The 21,456-nt window shown below is 42.1% G+C and overlaps 1 protein-coding gene across 1 annotated transcript in view; it reads right to left on the bottom strand.

Annotated features, from left to right (window-relative positions):
* Nucleotides 1-21,456, bottom strand: part of fcho1 (FCH and mu domain containing endocytic adaptor 1) — a 112,653-nt gene that overhangs the window by 1,565 nt on the left and 89,632 nt on the right. The window contains exons 24-28 of the mRNA XM_051934682.1: nucleotides 10,923-11,078; nucleotides 10,559-10,691; nucleotides 10,256-10,449; nucleotides 10,112-10,176; nucleotides 2,182-2,343 (exon numbers count right to left, since the gene is read on the bottom strand). Coding sequence (XP_051790642.1) covers nucleotides 2,182-2,343; nucleotides 10,112-10,176; nucleotides 10,256-10,449; nucleotides 10,559-10,691; nucleotides 10,923-11,078 — 710 coding nt within the window. The remainder of the gene's footprint in view (nucleotides 1-2,181; nucleotides 2,344-10,111; nucleotides 10,177-10,255; nucleotides 10,450-10,558; nucleotides 10,692-10,922; nucleotides 11,079-21,456) is intronic.

Raw genomic sequence — 21,456 nt, forward strand, 5'->3', positions numbered from 1 at the left:
TCCATTTCTAGTTCAACTCCCAACTTTTGACCAGATGGACTCACATTCTCCTCAGGCACAATTTGATATGTTGCAGAATTCATAGTTGACTCGATGACTGCAAGCTGCCCTGCAAAGTGACTCCAAAATGGGACATTCCCACTGCTGCACTTCATAGTTGGTGTGAGGTTCTTCTGAAGTGTTGTCTTTGGCCAGATGAATCAAAGACAGGAGATGTTTGTCCACAGTAACAGTAGACATTCATAAACCAGAGACTGGCCTTTGTCTAGATGTTAAATAACAAACTGCAGTGTTGCTCTAACGTTCTTGTTGGACAGCAAAGGCTCATTCCTGGCACAAATTTCGTGCAGGTCACATTTGTGCAATCCCTTGTTGATTGCAGATGCACAATGACACCAGCTATTGCCATTGCAGATTAAATTTTGGGGATCTTAGAGACAACTTTTCGTTTTAAATGGTTAGCTCATAGGCTAAATTTGCTTGGCTGGCATGTCCTGGACAAGTTAGCAGTCATCTGAAATCTCCATAACTTAGATGATTGTCCTTACAGTGGAATTACTGGTCTCACACGATGTGGTGCTCTTTTTAAAATCCTTGCCAGACTCCTAGGCATCTGTAACCTTCTTTCTGAGGGCCTTATTGATCTCTGCCTGATGACACCGCCAACGTCTGTAGCAAAGACAACACCAGACCCCTCGATATCTGCGGTTTATGTGAGACAGGGTCCACCTGCATACTCCCTTATCCTTATCATTGGAACCGGATCTGAACACCTGCTTCTAACTGGATGGATTTGAAGTGCTGATAAGTGTAGGGGTGGGCTTACTTTTTCCGCATGACAAATCTGCATTTTTATTCATTTGGATTATGAGAATGAATACACCATGTCAATGTTGCGTGTCGGTTGTTCAAGTAGATAACCTTTACCTGTTGGCACTGTTTGCATGAAGATGGATCGCTTGCCTGTAAATCTGTTGGAAAAAGCCCCCGGTTTCCATGGAGTGGGCTTCCTTTTTCACACGACTAGCTCAACACTCTGGCAGCACTTTGGCATGATTGGCTAATGATGAAGCTTGGAAGCAAATCCTGATGACTTTGCTCAGCTCATAGAAAGTGGCTAGTTTTGAACAGTGGCATATTGGCAGAGATGTTGAGAGTGCTTCAAAAAATGATTAGCATATTAGAGAGAAAAGCATTGTGGGGAAAAAACAAAACAAGGAGCCAAAAAAATGATGGAGGGATAAGCAGCATGAGGTGGATAGAGAAGCCACATGATGAGCAGCAGCAGCAGCACTACCTTGGACAGCTAGACCGCCGACTCGTGGACGTAGCGGCCCTTAGCTTTAGGGGCGGCCTGGCCCACACGGGGATGTCCACTCAACAGTTTTTCCAGGCAACCTCTTTCTGGAATACAGAAAATTCCAGAAATCCGTTAGAAAGGACAATGCCTCCGTTGGGCTCGAGGGTTTCAGAGGGTAACATTATGAGACAGAAAACGAATGAGAAGACATGAGTCACAGACAACAGCCAACGCCCCACCTGACCCGGCCTAACTGAATCTGCTTTAGGTTTACAGTCCCAGTCTGAGCTAACTTAACTCAACATGAAGAAGGTCCTGACCTGAGCTGACATAATCTGGCCAACGTGGCCTGATGGGGTCTTACCTAATATTATTATATTGGCTTATCCTACTTTGACCCAATCCGACCTCGCTTGGCCTGAACAAATTTGTTTTATTCTGACCACTTGTGACTTAAACTGATACAGGCATGACTGGCCTATGCAGACTTGGAGTGGTCCAACCAATCCACAATTGACCCAATCTTTTCCAACTGGATCTATCCCAACTTGACAAAATCAAGCTTTGTTTCTCTTGGTGTACCATCCCATATGCCTGGCTTCCTTCTGCAGAGACGGCGTTTTTCATGTGGGGCGGGGCTTCACATTGGCCACACCCTCTCTGTAAGGGGGCAGGAATTGTTTGGTCTTCATGCATGCATGCCTGGTCAGAGGGGGTGTTAAGTAGCTCGGGATGGCGGCTCCCTCGTTTTCACCTTCTTATTGATTCCCAGACGACAACATGAGACAGCATCACACTCACATCTACTGACCGGTACAGACACACAAGTCTTATGGTGCCTACGGTTCTTTCCCGATTCACAGACTCACAACTCTACTTACCGGTGGCAAACCTCTTCTTGACTAGTGACATGCGATATCGGCCACCGACCAGTTCCAAGTCAACCCCTGACAAGGCATCTCCAGATCCCACAAACTGTACTCCAACGTTGGGGGGAGGTCCACAGTGGCCATCACGACATTGCCAGCTGGCTCGCACCTTCCCTGGTGAAGAGCAGACAGAAGAAAATCAGATGTGAGAAGAAGGAAAGTGGAGCCATTGGTTCCTGGAAGCCCTGAACGTGAACAGTCTGATCCACAAATAGTCCAGCTGAAGGTTAAGAAGTCTGGACATGTAGTGCTGCCCTCCCCCCCTCCAAGGTGTCTACAAGACCCTTTTGCCTTTTCACCTTCTGATATGACATTCTTGAGGGTCTCAACCTTCAGGAGAAAGACGAGATCTTTAAAGTATGGCGTTCAGAAACATCTTGAAATGAATTTGAGATATCTTGTCTCTAGATGTCTTAAAGTACGTTCTTTTACCTTTTAAGATATCTACATTACATTTATGTGATGTCTCGAAGTGACCTTGCATGAACACTCACTGGCCACTTTATTAGGTACACTCTGCTAGTACCGGGTTGGACCCCCTTTTGGCCTTCAGAACTGCTGTAATTCTTCATGGCATATACTCAACAAGGTGCTGCAAACATTCCTCAGCGGTTTTGGTCCATACTGACATGACAGCGTCACAGTTGCTGCAGATTTGTCGGCTGCACATCCATGATGCGAATCTCCCATTCCACCACATCCTAAAGGTGCTCATTTGGATTAAGATCTGGTTAACTGTGGAGGCTGTTTGAGTACACTGAACTAACATGTCATGTTCAAGAAAGCAGTTTGTGGTGATTTGAGTTTTGTGACATGGTGTGAAGGGTATTCTGCGGTCACAAAGGGATGGACATGGGCAGCAACAATACTCAGGTAGGCTGTAGCATTTAAACGATACTCAGTTGGCACTACGGGGCCCAAAGTGTTCCAAGAAAACATCCCTCACACCATTACACCAACACCACCAGCCTGAAGCGTTGATACAAGGCAGGATGGATCCATGCTTTCATGTTGTTGACAGCAAATTCTAACTCTACCATCCAAATGTCGTGGCAGAAATTGAGACTCATCAGATCAGGCAACATTTTTCCAATCTTCTATTATCCAATTTTGGTGAGCCAATAGGAGTGGCACCCGCTGTGGTCTCCTGCTGCTGCAGCCCATCTGCTTCAAGGTTCAACATGTTGTATATTCTGCGTTGCTCTTCTGCATACCTCATTTGTAACAAGTGGTTATCTGAGTTACTGTTGCCTTTCCATCAGCTCAAACCAGTCTGGCCATTCTCCTCTGACCTCTGGAATCTTTTTGCTCAGAGAACTGCCGCTCACTGGGTATTTTCCATTTTTCAGACCATTCTCTGTAAACCCTAGAGACAGATGTGCACCAAAATCCCAGTAGATCAGCAGTTTCTGAAATACTTGACACCAGCCCATTGGACACCAACAACCATGCCACGTTCAAAGTCACTTAAATCTCCTTTCTTCCCCATTCTGATGTTCGGTTTGAACTTCAGCAGTTCGTCCTGATAATGTCTACAGGCCTAAATGCATTGAGCTGCTGCCATGTGATTGGCTGATTAGATGTTTGCATTGACAAGCAGTTGAACAGATGGACCTAATAAAATGGCCGGAGAGTGCATGTTATGATACCTCCAAATCACTTCCAGTAAAATGGCCTATTCTTTCAGGTGGACTTTTTATGGTATGTTGAGATACACTTGAGATATGTGAAAATAAGCATAAAACCTTTCAGGTATCCTGAAGTAAGTTCATCTCTTTTTAAAGATATCCTAGACCAGAGTTTCTTAAATGTTTTTCTCTTGTGACTCAATCTTGCCCTTCTCCGTGCCTTCAAGAGCGACTCCATCAGTGCGTTTACATGCATTCACACGACCAGATTAAGGTGAATAACCAACCCAGTTAAGGCAGAAAACCTGGTTTCTTAATAATCCGTGTCTACGTGAGCAAGTAATCTTCCGGAGTTTTCCTTTGTCAAAACGCTCTGATGTCATTAAACTGAGTTAAACGTTATCATTGGCCACTGTGATCCTGAAAATAAGCATGACGTCTGTGATCATTCTCTTGTCTTATATACAGTTAAGTCCATAAATATTTGGACAGAGACAACTTTTTTCTAATTTTGGTTCTGTACATTACCACAATGAATTTTAAATGAAACAACTCAGATGCAGTTGAAGTGCAGACTTTCAGCTTTAATTCAGTGGGGTGAACAAAACGATTGCATAAAAATGTGAGGCAACTAAAGCATTTTTTGAACACAATCCCTTCATTTCAGGGGCTCAAAAGTAATTGGACAATTGACTCAAAGGCTGTTTCATGGACAGGTGTGGGCAAGTCTGTCGTTATGTCATTATCAATTAAGCAGATAAAAGGCCTGGAGTTGATTTGAGGTGTGGTGCTTGCATGTGGAAGATTTTGCTGTGAACAGACAACATGCATTCAAAGGAGCTCTCCATACAGGTGAAAGAAGCCATCCTTAAGCTGCGAAAACAGAAAAAACCCATCCGAGAAATTGCTACAATATTACGAGTGGCAAAATCTACAGTTTGGTACATCCTGAGAAAGAAAGCAAGCACTGGTGAACTCAGCAACGCAAAAAGACCTGGACGTCCACGGAAGACAACAGTGGTGGATGATCGCAGAATCATTTCCATGGTGAAGAGAAACCCCTTCACAACAGCCAACCAAGTGAACAACACTCTCCAGTAAGTAGGCGTATCAATATCCAAGTCTACCATAAAGAGAAGACTGCATGAAAGTAAATACAGAGGGTGCACTGCAAGGTGCAAGCCACTCATAAGCCTCAAGAACAGAAAGGCTAGTTTGGACTTTGCTAAAGAACATCTAAAAAAGCCAGCACTGTTCTGGAAAAACATTCTTTGGACAGATGAAACCAAGATCAACCTCTACCAGAATGATGGCAAGAAAAAAGTATGGAGAAAGCGTGGAACAGCTCATTATCCAAAGCATACCACATCATCTGTAAAACACGGTGGAGGCAGTGTGATGGACTGTGTGTGCATGGCTGCCAGTGGCATTGGGACACTAGTGTTTATTGATGATGTGACACAGGACAGAAGCAGCTGAATGAATTCTGAGGTGTTCAGAGACATACTGTCTGCTCAAATCCAGCTAAATGCAGTTAAATTGATTGGGCGGCGTTTCATGATACAGATGGACAATGACCCAAAACATACAGCCAAAGCAACCCAGAAGTTTATTAAAGCAAAGAAGTGGAAAATTCTTGAATGGCCAAGTCAGTCACCTGATCTTAACCCAACTGAGCATGCATTTCACTTGTTGAAGACTAAACTTCGGACAGAAAGGCCCACAAACAAACGGCAACTGAAAGCCGCTACAGTAAAGGCCTGGCAGAGCATTAAAAAGAAGGAAACCCAGCATCTGGTGATGTCCATGAGTTCGAGACTTCAGGCTGTCATTGCCAGCAAAGGGGTTTCAACCAAGTATTAGAAATGAACATTTTATTTTCAGTTATTTAATTTGTCCAATTACTTTTGAGCCCCTGAAATGAAGGGATTGTGTTCAAAAAATGCTTTAGTTGCCTCACATTTTTATGCAATCGTTTTGTTCACCCCACTGAATTAAAGCTGAAAGTCTGCACTTCAACTGCATCAGAGTTGTTTTATTTAAAATTCATTGTGGTAATGTACAGAACCAAAATTAGAAAAAAGTTGTCTCTGTCCAAATATTTATGGACCGAACTGTATAAACGTCTTCACGTGGAAGTGTGTGGGTCTGTCTGTCCGGCCCGGAAGTGAGAGGTGGAGTCGGGGTAAGGGCTCCGCCTCCAAGGAAACAGACAACTCGCTTAGCCGCTAATAACACAAGCGGGGTCACATGTCAGTAAAACGAAACCTCCGAAGAAAGTCAGTCACTTAGCTGCTAACATTGATAAACCGGTATCCCTTTTACTTTTCCTCCCGCCGCTAATACACAAGCGATGCGAGCACATCGACAAAACGAATCCTCCTGGAGAGAGACGCCCAGAGTAGTTCCTTTCAATTGCCTGACATCTTTACATCGCAGTTTATTTTCTGACGATATCAATAGTTTCTAGGACCCCAGGCTTTTTATAGCACGTGCTTACATGGCTAGTGTTTTATAAATATGTTTAATCACATCAACGCTTAATTTATAGGTTTCGGATACCAGATTGCACGTGACAAACTCTTGGCTATGCAACTGAGCCCTACAAAGGACTCGCTACGTGTGCTTCATGCCATACACCCAGTGCAGCTGAAAATATTGTATTGCGTTAGGTTACTCATTAATAATTGGACTGCGTTACACGTGTTACTTTTAACAGTTTACGTAACATGTTGAGTTTAGCTCTGTACTTTCATCAACGTAAAATTTAACAAATTGTGAAATATTGAGGCAGATTGAGAAGAATGAAGGTGATTGTCCAAATATTTGCCTCTGGAAATGTATTTTGTGGACACTTCTACCAGTGACTGCTTAAAACGCGTGAGAAGGAAATGCACATACAGGCAGACAGAAGGCAACGGACATGCGCAGACTAGAGAATCCTTAATCGTAACCCGGTTATGGATTTACATGGCAATATAGCCGGATTATTTGCGGAGAAATCTATCTCTGATAATCAGGTTTCTCAGAGGACACTAACCAGAATTCTCTAAATGGAATAAGGGTTTACATAGCATTTTAGAAATCAGGTTTCTTTGAATAACCGAGTTATTGAAGTGCTTATAAGTACGGTAATTGACGATCCTCAGAGAATCCCCGTTGACTGTTATAGCACAGCCATGTTGATTGCTTAATCAACCTGCGGTGACCCACCACAACGCACTTTGCAACCCATATGCAGTCCACTCCCATTTAATACAATGGTGACTTGCGAACCAAGAGTGGCAACCTGTGACTCGAGAGACCTTGATTTACGAGATCTTGAAATACATTTTAAGAAATGTGAAATGGAGCAGAGATCCATCTTAAGATATCATGAAATGAATCAGAGATATCTAATAAGTATTTTAGACAGGGGAAACATAAAACATAATGAAGATAATCTGAAATACATTTTCAAGACACCTCAGATATTTCATAATATCTCAAGAGAATTTCCTTCTCTTTTCCGAGATATCTCAAATTTGTTTTAAGATATCTTAAAATTGACAGGAAGTTCCATTGAAAATTTTTGTCAAATTAATGGAAATCAATGCCTTGGTGGATTGGAAGGACTTGCGTGGCTCAGTAAAGTTCTAAGTGATGCTATCTGCAATCCCAGCAGGGTCGCCCAGACTAAGCGTGATCCAAAAGTCCCTCAACAGTGGATCAGGTAGATGAGTCTTTTTGACACTTATGGCTGTGAGGGCAGACTAGGGCTGTACCAGGTGGGCTAGCTATGAAGGCAATGTCGTACTGTTCTTGGAGTCTCTGCAGCTCACCACAGTCATGGTTGCTCACCATTATCTCAGATCATTCTGTGCCATGGCTTCAAAGCATCCATGATGACGTTTATGGGATCCAGGGATATGTGGTCAGTTCCTCCAGTTATTTATATAGCACCTGTAACCTGTCTACGTTCTTCACTTATTCCTTTCAAAGGCTCTGGGGTGGAGGAGACAAGTGAGATAAACACTGGTAGTCCACAGCACTAAATCTGCATTCTTCCTGTGAAGGCACGATGGCCGCCATCCTGATGGACTGAGGTAGCTTCAAGTCTCCATCACCGACCTCCATGGCTGAGTGGGTCTATTTAGGCATAGCACCACTCACCTAACACAAAGAGGGGCTTGGTGAAGGCAGCCTGAACATCGTCTGTCTCATCTAGGTTAGCTGGGTAGCCACACTCGGCAAGTTTTATCATTCCTTTACAGAATGTCATTTTGAATTGCATTACATATGTCTCTACAGACTTAATTTTAAGTTATTGTAGCATCCTAGCCGGGATGAAGCCCAAAGAGAAAATGACTGTTGGGTTGAGCGAGGAGGGCAGAGAATGGCGTGGAGGACTGACGTCAGGGATATCATTGACAGTAAAGGGACATAAAGGGGCAACACCTTGAATGGAGGGGCGGGGATTTCTGGATGGTTCGAGGAACAGCTTAGAAGGTGTAGAGGCAGAGAGAGGAGGAGTTCAGCTGGGTATGTGAGGTGGGTTATGGAAGTGGAACCAGAGGTTTTATTTTTTTGGTCTATTGATAGCGTCTCTCAGGGCCAAAGCAATGAGAGATACATAGATAACTAAATAGTTCAAATTCAAAGTCATTTGCTTTGCTTTTACATTCGTGTATTTATTTATTTTTTGACTATTCGAGTAAACTGTTCTGCAATCCCTTCTTTGTCCTGCTGTGTTTCTTCTTTTAGAAACCAGTCATGGTGAGGTTGCTACAATATTTTGAAATATATTTGCGATATCTCAGAATGCACAGTGGAATGTGCGTCTAAGTAGCATCTTGAGTGTGTCAGCTATGGGGATTGAGAATGGGGAAATGTCAATGGTAGCAACTGTTCCCCTTTATCCATTGAATGGAGGACGACATTCGGGAGGAGCACCATCATAATTTCTGCTTCAGCGAGAAGTTCCTTCCCATTTCGCTTCAGGCACTAAGACGTAGTCCTTCCTGAAACTGGTGTTCACTCTTGAACCTGCAGCTGATGGTGATGAACTGTTGTCGCAACATTAGCAGTTGTGGTCTAACAAGCCACTATTTCAACCGTACGGTCATTATACTCTACTTTCTTTTGGACTGCCACTAAACAGGGGTCCTTCATGGACCCCAGCACTTTACTGTTGTCTTCTCATTATATATTACAATGGGAACTTCTTTTACAGTAAGATACAGTAATCCCTCGCTATATCGCGCTTCGCCTTTCGCGGCTTCACTCCATCGTGGATTTTATATGTAAGCATATTTAAATATATATCGCGGATTTTTCGCTGCTTCGCGGGTTTCTGCGGACAATGGGTCTTTTAATTTCTGGTACATGCTTCCTCAGTTGGTTTGCCCAGTTGATTTCATACAAGGGACGCTATTGGCAGATGGCTGAGAAGCTAGATTGCTTACTTTTCTCCTTCTCTTGCGCTGACTTTCTGTGATCCTGACTTATGGGGATTGAGCAGGGGGGCTGTTCGCACACCTAGACGATACGGACGCTCGTCTAAAAATGCTGAAAGATTATCTTCACGTTGCTATCTTTTGTGCAGCATGTCGGTGCTTCGCATACTTAAAAGCTCGAAGGGCACGTATTGATTTTTGCTTGAAAAACAAACTCTGCCTCTCTCTCTCTCTCTTTGTCTGCTCCTGACGGAGGGGGTGTGAGCTGCCGCCTTCAACAGCTTTGTGCCGCGGTGCTTCACATACTTAAAAGCCAAACATTTTGTTTGCTTTTCTCTATCTCTGTGACAGTCACTGCTCCTGACACGCACTCCTTTGAAGAGGAAGATATGTTTGCATTCTTTTAATTGTGAGACGGGAACTGTGATCTCTGTCTTGTCATGGAGCACAGTTTAAACTTTTGAAAAAGAGACAAATGTTTGTTTGCAGTGTTTGAATAACGTTCCTGTCTCTCTACAACCTTCTGTGTTTCTGCGCAAATCTGTGACCCAAGCATGACAATATAAAAATAACCATATAAACATATGGTTTCTACTTCGCGGATTTTCTTATTTCGCGGGTGGCTCTGGAACGCAACCCCCGCGATGGAGGAGGGATTACTGTATCTTGAAATGCAGTTGAGATATCTCAGAATGAATGGTGTGTCCTTTCAAGATATGCCAAATCTTAAAGTGTATTGTATTTTCACATATGCATAACTCATTTTAAGATCTTTTGGCTTGCCATACTCATACTCATGCCCCTGTAGGAGTCACTCACCTTTGCCATCAGTTGTCAGTGAGATATTGGGCAGTTTCCACAGCAGCCTCCTCTCTTCGGCATTCCTGGAACAGGGAAGGTATATTTAACCATAGGGATGTGAAGGCGGATTCAGCAGGCCACCCTGAAGGTCCTGCCACTCACCACACTCCTGCAGGTTGGCACTGTACGTCCATGGCCGATTCCTCTAGGGGGATTACCACCTGCACATTACTGAGCTCTGTAGAAGAGGAGGAAGGGCAGTAGTGGTAGTCCAGTGAGACACGTGTGACTGAGCCACTGCGCATGCACTGGGCGGAGAGGCGGAGAGGGGCACACCGTGGGTCCTGAGAGGAGACCTAAACACAGCAAGCAGGAGTTTAATGCACAGGGGGCATTGACAACAAAGACTGACAGCGGCAGAGAGAAGTGAAGATGACAATTCTAAAAGACCAACTCATAACGCACCTGGTACTTGAGCAGACCCACATTGTAATACGACGCCTGTGGATTGAGCTCTGCTTCCCTCTGAAGATGGACAGTTAATGCCTGCATGTTGACCCAGAAGTCTCTGCTGTCAGGGTCTGTCTGTGATGGATCACTGGAAACACAAAAGTCCTTAGCTTAAAGTTAACAGCGACGGAAGACCCAAATAGTGCCAGAAACTGGAAAAAATGTTACCAAATTCTAGTCATATACACAATCCTGAGCATTATAAGCAGATAATGTGGAGATATAAATGGGTGATCATATTTCTGCTGGGGGAGAGGAAATAGAATCTCATCTACCATTCTAGGGAACCCACCACTTCTCACCTGAATCCCATACTCACCTGAAGAGAAGCTTCTGATTGGGCACAAACTGGTCCACTCTTGCTGTTTTCACCAATCGAAAGCTGAGGACAGGGGCAGTGGCACTGTTGCTGAAGATCTGGACAATCCCTGAAGGGAAGGACAACGTCAGGTCTCCTGTAATTTTTACCAGGCAGCTGGACAAAAGGGAAGTGAGAGAAATATGACTGTCAGATGAGGGTTTAGATATATGTGCCTGTCCCACTGTTCTGTTTTTGAAGTAGGGAGGAGATGTCAAAAATACAGTAGTGGTTTAAGGACAGCTATAACAGGGGTCCACCTTCCAGAGCCTTTCGTCAGCGGGAAACAGGAAAATTATGTGCCAGGAAGGGAAAACTAAAATTTTACTGAAAAGTTGTTGAGCACAAAAAATGAAGAAAACAACACTCATTATTGTAACTCGTCTGTTTTTGCTGTTCACAGTCAGTAGTAAATTGATTTCTGTTAAATGCCTGTATAGTTGGTTTTTCTTTTGTTTAAAATTTTCGATTTCTGTGTTATCTGAGTAATTTTAGTCCATTACTTTGGCATTTAAAAAATAATTATTGTTATTACAGTGACATCCTCCACAGATGTCGCTGTTTTGTGAGATATTTGGGTTGCCACAGCCATGTTGTTTGTTACAACGACATTCACTTCTAGTCTTGAGCTTCGATGTTCACTACATGTGATGTCATTGCCTCATCCTTATTTACAGCTTGACAAGAGACACAAACCTTTCTTCTGGAGAATTTCTGCATCAGAGAGTAGTGTCGTGGTTTGAACAGGCCTCTCCGCTCCTGGCTTTAGTTTCTTTTCTGTTTGTTTATTTTGTGATTTTTTCTTTTATGTTATTGAACATGTTTCTGTTTTCTTTTCTTTTGCATTGTATTGTACTTTCTTTTTTTTTTATTTTGCTTTGTCTTATGTTAATTCTGTTAATTATCTTCTGTATGTTGATCCTAAGGGCAGGGGCACCCTCATGTTGAAGCAGAGGTACCACCCTCAGCATTACCATTTGGGTGTGTTGTTTGGTTTTCAATGTTGGATTTTGATTTTTTGGATATGGAAAGTTCACTTTTTGATTCTTTGGTTTATGGACTTCTGCTCTTGTTACTTGATTTGATTACTAGTATACAGTGTAAAACAAAGAGAGCAACACCATGTGAAGTTTCAGGTTTCAGCATATGCAGTGCATCCGGAAAGTATTCACAGCGCATCACTTTTTCCACATTTTGTTATGTTACAGCCTTATTCCAAAATGGATTAAATTCATTTTTTTCCTCAGAATTCTACACACAACACCCCATAATGACAATGTGAAAAAAGTTTACTTGAGGTTTTTGCAAATTTATTAAAAATAAAAAAAACTGAGAAATCACATGTACATAAGTATTCACAGCCTTTGCTCAATACTTTGTTGATGCACCTTTGGCAGCAATTACAGCCTCAAGTCTTTTTGAATATGATGCCACAAGCTTGGTACACCTATCCTTGGCCAGTTTCGCCCATTCCTCTTTGCAGCACCTCTCAAGCTCCATCAGGTTGGACGGGAAGCGTCGGTGCACAGCCATTTTAAGATCTCTCCAGAGATGTTCAATCAGATTCAAGTCTGGGCTCTGGCTGGGCCACTCAAGGACATTCACAGAGTTGTCCTGAAGCCACTGCTTTGATATCTTGGCTGTGTGCTTAGGGTCGTTGTCCTGCTGAAAGATGAACTGTCGCCCCAGTCTGAGGTCAAGAGCGCTCTGGAGCAGGTTTTCATCCAGGATGTCTCTGTACATTGCTGCAGTCATCTTTTCCTTTATCCTGACTCGTCTCCCAGTTCCTGCCGCTGAAAAACATCCTCACAGCATGATGCTGCCACCACCATGCTTCACTGTAGGGATGGTATTAGTTATTGGTACTTGTTTCCTCCAAACGTGACGCCTGGCATTCACACCAAAGAGTTCAATCTTTGTCTCATCAGACCAGAGAATTTTCTTTCTCATGGTCTGAGAATCCTTCAGGTGCCTTTTGGCAAACTCCAGGCGGGCTGCCATGTGCCTTTTACTAAGGAGTGGCTTCCGTCTGGCCACTCTACCATACAGGCCTGATTGGTGGATTGCTGCAGAGATGGTTGTCCTTCTGGAAGGTTCTCCTCTCTCCACAGAGGACCTCTGGAGCTCTGACAGAGTGACCATCGGGTTCTTGGTCACCTCCCTGACTAAGGCCCTTCTCCCCCAATCGCTCAGTTTAGATGGCCGGCCAGCTCTAGGAAGAGTCTTGGTGGTTTCGAACTTCTTCCGCTTACGGATGATGAAAGCCACTCTGCTCATTAGGACCTTCAAAGCAGCAGAAATTTTTCTGTAACTTTCCCCAGATTTGTGCCTCTAGACAATCCTGTCTCGGAGGTCTACAGACAATTCCTTTGACTTCATGCTTGGTTTGTGCTCTGACATGAACTGTCAACTGTGGGACCTTATATAGTCAGGTGTGTGCCTTTCCAAATCATGTCCAGTCAACTGAATTTACCACAGGTGGACTCCAATTAAGCTGCAGAAACATCTCAAGGATGATCAGGGGAAACAGGATGCACCTGAGCTCAATTTTGAGCTTCATGGCCAAGGCTGTGAATACTTATGTACATGTGCTTTCTCAATTTTTTTATTTTTAATAAATTTGCAAAAATCTCAAGTAAACTTTTTTCATGTGGTCCTTATGGGGTGTTGTGTGTAGAATTCTGAGGAAAAAAATGAATTTAATCCATTTTGGAATAAGGCTGTAACATAACAAAATGTGGAAAAAGTGATGTGCTGTGAATACTTTCCGGATGCACTGTAGCCCCGTTTAGTTACGTTTAGGCAGTGCATGAAAATCAATTGAAACAAGAGTAACGACCATCAAGGTCTTAGAGTAACAGAGCTTGAGATGGTTCTTAAATACCCGTTCTGTCACCATGACTAGTTGGTTCATTAATGAATGCACATTTCTGGGGTTTTGCGTTTTTATATAGTCATAGTTGCTGACTCTGGTATCATCCTATTCTCTGAGAGTAAAAACGAAGAAGTGGGTCTGGCTTTGCTTTCCCTTTTGTCGAAGGCATTGGCGCCTTTCTGCTTTGAGCCTTGACTGTGCTCCTGTAGTACTCATGTACAACAACAAATTTGAAGTTTGCTCCTTTTTTAGTTGCCTACACATTTAGTATGTGCCTTTTTCATTTTGCATTTACTCTTTGTTTATATTTTCTGAATATTTTACTTACTAAAGTTTATTATTGTTACAAGAAGAACTGTTTTGTTATTTGAGCCAGGAGTTTTTATGCCTCGCCACTCTCCCTTTCGGATTTATAAGCTTGACCTTGTATAAGTGGGATGCATTAATATATTTATATTCAGCTATATAGGTTTGCTTGTTGATATGGAGAATCATTTGGCATTAATAAAAATACTCCATGTGATCTCCAAATTCTCAATTCTAATCACATCCTACTGGATGCCATGTTGTTTTGGTCATGGATGTCAGCATTTTCTTAGCATTGTTTCACTGCTGCAATGTCCTGGTAGCTGGAAGTGCACTGCTTGTGACATTAGAGGTGCGACGCTTTAAATAGCCGGTTTTAAAGATGATGGATAGATAAAAGAAAAAACTCACTTTGTTGGCACGTGAACTGCTAAAAGATGATTTTTGGTTTTCAACTCCTATTTTTTTCACTTCAATTCAATCTTAGATGACAGTAGGATTGACTCTCTGACACTGACACTTTGCTTTAATAACGTCTGTTCCCTGGTCACTAAATATATATATTTATATATATATATTGTCACGCAAAAGCGCATGGGGAGCGGTTTAAGGATGCACACCGCGACAAGTCATGCCAGGGGACAACGGCGGGGTACTAACCTCTCTTTTTATGTTCCCCTAGAAAGAACGAAGCACCGCCGCCATAACTGTTCCTGGAGGACTACTGATTCCACCCATTTCTGGGTTCCTTTCTTACCTCTGGTCCCCTCTGGATGACGTCATCTACCCATTTATCACCACGGCTTCCCCAACATCATTTTACATCACTTCCGGTCCCCCCTTATAAATTGTCTCCTTGTGGTGGCACAACAGACAGGAGGCCTAGTCTTTTTTTGAGCTGTGTATGGATGTTAATCACGAAATAACTTTTTTGGATAACGATTTTTGTTTTTTCTAGTCTTTTCTCATTTGTGACCCCATGTTGGTCCAGTGGTTATTCTTTGTCATTCCCTTTTGAGGAATTTCCATTTGTTGGGCTTTCTTTTACTGCTTGTATTTCCCGCTGTAATAATCACAACATGTAGCGTATGATTAATTTGGAAAAGTATACCCATCCATAATTTGGGTTAAAAATGTTTGTATCAAACAGCAAACACATACAGTAGCCCGAGGTTTTTAGACCATACTTACAGTAACTACTGGGCGATGAGTGGAAAGACACCATATTTCCATGGATAATTAATTCCAATCAAATTTAATCACATGAATTATCATTAATCCTCTCTAGCATTTTGTGCTGCAAAAGTTAAGGTAGGCAGTAAACGCAAAGTGGGTGCTTTTCACAGAACACTAACTGTTTAGTGACGAATGAGCAACAACTCGTTTCACAGAACACAGCATGCTGACCTACTTCATGAGACGATTCAGCACTAATCTACAACATTTTGTGATGGACACAAAGCCCGTCTCCTTTGACAGACATCTTCTGTATGGCGCTTAAAGGAAATGATTTGCAAAGGCCCACAACAATTACCATCAGCATGTTCTAAATGACACAAAAAGCCAACAGGAATGTGGCAGACCAATCACCATTAGTGCCACTTCAGTACACTGCACCAAAGAAATGAGTAAGCTACTGCAAATAATGGACAATGGCTGGAGGAAAAGCAACATGTTTCAGATATTTAGGGTATCCAATTCCTCAATTTAGTATTTAAAATTTGAAGTAGATACTATTGGTTGAGTAATTTATTGTTCAAAGCCATAAACAATGGACATGAGGATAGGACCCTGCCAGAAACAACCAAAAAGGACAAACGTTAGACTGAGCAGTTAAATATGGAAGGGTAAATGAGAGTTAAGGACACTAAGATCTGACAGGGATAACATGGTCTACCTCGAAGATGAGCACTACAGTAGCTGTGAAGAGCAATCAAGAGTTCTGCCATCCAATAATATTTAAAACAGAGAGACAAATATTGCTAAAACCTGAAACATTAGGACAAGAAAATAATCAAGATGAGAAGTGATAATAGCCAACATAGTACAAAAAACGTGTTTCAGATTTGATTTTTGGATCGTGGACTTGGCCTTTATTAGCTTATTACATTGCCTCTTGTAGGCAACCCTTTTGAGATATTTTTCCTAGCTGTGTTTGAGTTTGTTTTTTTTTGAAAATTAATTATTAAATAAACTTTTCTTTTATTATTTGGCCCAGAGGTATGAAGGTTCCTCTTCCCCAATTCAAAGTTCTGGAACTTAAAAACCTTTTAACTCTTTTCTGTAGAATCTGTGCAGGCTAAAAAGCCTGCTTTTAGAGTTTGGGGCCAGGCTGCTTTGTTATGAGGCCACATCTGAAGCCTTTTGGCCAAGCTTTGAAGAACAGCCTAGGTGTTGAGTTTTGACAGCAGGTAGTTCATAACACCAGGAAACTATGAACGTAGTTGAAGATCAGACCACATTGCTATGAGTAATTAAAACAGACGTCCAAGCCATTTCAAAGGGTTTACTAACTTTTTTTTACAGCTGTGGTCTCCGTCCATCTGTGATCCAAAACTGAATTAGGTAGGTTTTAGACTGTTAAGTAACATTATTTTCAATTGTCCAGGCCATAGTATTGCTGAAGTCTGAAATAAGTGTTTGTGAATTGAGTAGGGTACAAAAACAAAAAATATGAAAAAATACAAGAAATTTTGTGTTTGACATTGTTGGTTAAAAATGTATTTTCCTCCAGAAAAAGAAAACAACTAGTAATGTTGGACCTATTGCCCAGTGTTTAGGATACCCACCCCCTCACCAAGGCCAGTCACGATGAACATGAACAATAAAATCAGACAGATTTTGAGTAAAAGTTAATCCTGGTAATTCGCAAAGAATCAAATCTCAGTAACAGTTAATCCTGGCTTCTCTCATGGTTATTTGTGTGAAAGAAGTGTTCCGTCATTAACATCCACATGAAGATCTCATCAAGTTTAGTAATCAATGGTGCATAAAACCTTAATACTTTTACTTCTTTTTTTCAATCTTAGTGCTCCTTACCTCTAGATATCTCCCGTCTGTCAGATATTGGTATAAGTGCCCTTTAGATTGGTAGTTGTAACACCTCTCATAAAATAACAACAAACAGGGCATTTGACAGTTACTGCTCACCAACCCATTTTTCTTTAGGCAAAAACAAAACCAGCTGTGATGTCGGCAGTTGTGAACCTTGATATAATTTTGTGAACCCACTGCTCTACCTGAAACTGTGACTGCTGTCGATTGAGGAAGTTTCTGGGCTCACCAGACAAGTATAAACAAGCCAATCACACTAAATTCCTTTGGGTATTTCACCAGGGGATTTTCTAGATTTTATGTGACTTGAGTAATCTTGCTTTTGTGAAATATAGCATTACACTGAACGCCAACCTTCCTGGATTAATACCTACTGTAGTTTGAAAAGGGTGAGGAACAACAAGTCAATGTGAAAGCTACGAAGGAAAATCCACAACACAAACTGCACCTTAGGCTTCGATGCCATCCTCCACATGTTATAAAATGGAAACTAGTGTTGTATCAGTACTTAAAGTTTGAATTTCGTGTTGATACCAACTCTCAGGCCTCATTACTGGTGCCAGAGCAGTTCCAAAGCAAATAGCGAATAACTCCCTCCAAACCTCTGTCGCACATATGCTTCATTACCCCGATCCACAAACACACATGCCTCCCACACGTTGCTTCCTAGTCATTATGCTTACTTTGATTTATTTATTGATTAATTTGATATTTGGTTGCATGACTGTCCTTTCTGGGGTTAGAACATTAGAACAATCTAGATGAGAACAGGCTATTCAGCCCAACAAAACTCACTAGTCCTATCCACTTAATTCTTCCAAAATAAAATCAAGCTGAGTTTTGAAAGTTCCTAAAGTCCGACTGTCTACCACACCTTTGGTAACTTATTCTGTTTGTCTGTGGTTCTCTGTGTAAAGAAAAACTTTGTTTGTGTGAAGTTTACCATTAACAAGTTTCCAACTGTGTCCCGTGTTGTTGATGAACTCATTTTAAAATAACACTGGACTAATTCCCTTCTTAATTTTAAACACTTCAATCATGTCTCCTTTTGCTTAAAGTGAAAAGGCTCAGCTCTTTAATCTTTCTTCATAATTCATCCCCTGTAGCCCTGGAATCAGCCTAGTTGCTCTTCTCTGAACTTTTTCCAGCACTTCTATGTCGTTTTTGTAGCCTGAAGACCAAAACTGAGCATAGCACTCCAGATGAAGCCTCACCAGTGTGTTATAAAGCTTGAGCAGAACCTCCTGTGACTTGTACTGCACACATCAAGGCGCTATATAACCTGACATTCTGTTAGCCTTCTTAATGGCTACAGAACACTGTCTGGCTGTTAATAGTGTCAAGTCCACTACGACTCCTAAATCCTTCTCATAAGATATACGTTTGATTTTCAGACCTCTGATTGTGTAGTCAAACCTAAAACTTTTATTTCCTACGTGTAATACTTTACATTTACTGACATTAAATTTCATCTGCCACGAATCTTCCCAACCCTGTATGCTGTCCAAGTGCCTCCGTTAATCTGAAAACACTAATATAGGGCTTCTTACACTGTTATGTAGGCAATTATGTGGGGTTCATTGTAAAAATAAAAAAAGTTGCTGGGAGACAGAGTATTATTATTATTTGCATTGTTACAGCACTTTTCTCACTACTCAAAGCACTCTCCACACAGATCCATGATCTTCTTACTGTGAGGCAGGAGTGCTACCACTGCACCACCTCCATGGATATCTTGTCTGAGAAGTGGCGATACAAACATTTTCTGATAAGAATCTGTGATGAGCCGGAGGGAACAGTCCGGGTGTTAGCCTGCTCAACTCCAGCACCCTTTGGGTGACATATCACTCAGCCCAGGTACAACCCTGCTGAGTGTAGATTTGAGTTACATACAGTGCTTATAAAAAAGCATTCACCTCCTTGGAAGTTTTGACATTCATTTTTCTTGTAACATTGAATCACAGTGGATTTAACTTGGGTTTTGACACTGAACAACAGAAAAACTCTTTAATGTCAAAGTGGAAATAGATCTCTGCAGAGTGGTCTAAATAAATTACAAATGTAAAACACAAAATAATTAATCACACTTATTCACGCCTTTCAAATCAGTATTTAGTAGATGCTTCTTTGGCAGCCATAACAGCTGTAGATGCCACATGGGCTGGGCTGGGAGGAAGGATGGTTCCTTACTCGGACGGGAGACTCCTAATAAGCAGAAAAGCATCCCAGCCAGGGAGGGAGAAGTGATCAGACCTGGAAAGAAGGACCAAAACGGATGGACGGACAGCCCACTGGGAAAGAAAGATGTCGCTAGAGGCTTTTTTTTTTCCCCCAGCACGGTAGATGGCAGCAACCCCGGATGTCTGTGCCCAGTAGGAAACCAACAAGGCATGCCGGGAGATGCAGTCTGACAGAGCAGACCTGCTGGAGTCACTGGGGGCCACGAGAGCTCCCTGTTATAATGGACTTCCGTGTGACCCGGAATTGCTTCCATTGGGCAATCGCCCTGGCACAGGAAGTACTCCTGGGTCTGTAATAAAAAGGACCGCACTCCCTTATCCAGGTGAGTCAGAGCTGGCAGGTAGTGCAGCAACGCTTGAATGGAGGAGGGTAGTGCGGTAGGAAGAAAGTACTGTGGAGGGAAAACCTGTGTGTTTGTGCTTGTGGTGACATATTTGAGAGGATTTGATTAATAAACCAACATTTATTTGAACCCGGGACTGTGCTTGTGTGTTCGTGTTGGGGTGTGGGCTGTTGATGCCCTGGTGTCCATCACACAGCTTTGAATCTGTGCCCACAGGTTCCTGCCAGTTTTGCGCAGGTGGGCACTACAGGTTTCCTCCATTCCCCTTTGTAGAATTGCTCAAGCTTTATCAGATTGCGTGGAGATTGTGAGTGGACAGAATTTTGAAAGTTCAGCTACAAACTGTCAATTGGATTGAGATCTGGGTTCTGACATGGCCACTCCAGGACACTAACATTGCTGTTTTATGGCCATTCCTGTGTTGCTTTGGCTTTATGCTTGCGGTGGTTGAATTGCTAATAAAGAATCTTCTCCAAAGGCGCAGGGTTCTTGCAGACTGCATCAGGTTTTTCTCCAGCATTTCTCTGTATTTTGCCGCATTTGTTTTACTCTCTCAAGCCTAACAGGGTCTGCTACAGAGAAGAATCCCCGCCACACACTGCTGCCAACACCATGCTTCATGCATTCCAGTGTTTGGCTTATGTCACAGCGTTTATTCAGATTGCCAGAATGCTCAACTTTGGTCTCATCAGTCCACAAAACTATTTCAGTTGACTTCAGTGTCTCCCATGTGCCTTCTGGAAAACTCAAGCTGAGATGTTATTTGTGTTATCTTAAGAGATTTTTTTTGCCATTGTCCTGTAAAGCCGTGCAACAGTTGTATGCCCTTAGTGGCCATTTTTTCTTTACTTTCCAAAGTTGGATTAAATGGGGACAGCCGGGTTGGCACACCAAAATTTATTCCTGGGTCTCGCAGTCCTTTAACTCGACCACACCAGTAAGCTGCACCAATGATGATTCAAGTGTGTTATATTAAAGGGGGCAAATATTTGTGATCCATTATTTTGTGTATTGCATTTGTCATTCATTGAAATCACTTTGCAGAGATCTGTTTCACTTTTTCTGTTGATCAGTATCAAAAAAGCCAAATTAAATCAACTGTAATGCAATGCTGTGTAACAATGAAATGTGAAAACTTTCAAAAAGTGAACACTTTTTATAGGCAATATAAATGGTTACAGTCAAGTTACAAGCAAGTTCTCAAATACTAAAGCTTCCACTTTGCTTATTGGATGAAGTAAAGCTACAATCTTGTCCTTTTAGAGTTTCCCAGTTAAACCTGTTTTATCAGTGTCATCTGTATATTTTGCACTTGCTGAGCTAAAGTGTGACATTTGTGTCGTTAACAATGATCATCTGTTGTTGATAGATGCACAAGATCTGTGAGCATGAGGAGTACTTTGGTATTCAGTGCTTACAATAAGCTTGGCTTCTACGACTCTTTCTTATCTATTTAGCAAAATGTACGGTTTAAAAAGAAAATGAAATGGTGCCAAGTGTTATCAGGTGTTTGGAATTTTGCAGCAACCTCAGTCAAATTTTTATCAGTTCACATATACAATTCTAAACCACAAAGATGTCACACAAAAGGCCAGCCACACATTATTGATTCCTTGAAGTCTCTTTCTGTGGTTTGAGATGCAAAACAAATCATGATCAAGTTTCCATGTATCTTA

The sequence above is a fragment of the Erpetoichthys calabaricus genome, chromosome 12 (genome assembly GCF_900747795.2).
Source record: "Erpetoichthys calabaricus chromosome 12, fErpCal1.3, whole genome shotgun sequence".
NCBI classification, from domain to species: Eukaryota; Metazoa; Chordata; class Cladistia; order Polypteriformes; family Polypteridae; genus Erpetoichthys; species Erpetoichthys calabaricus.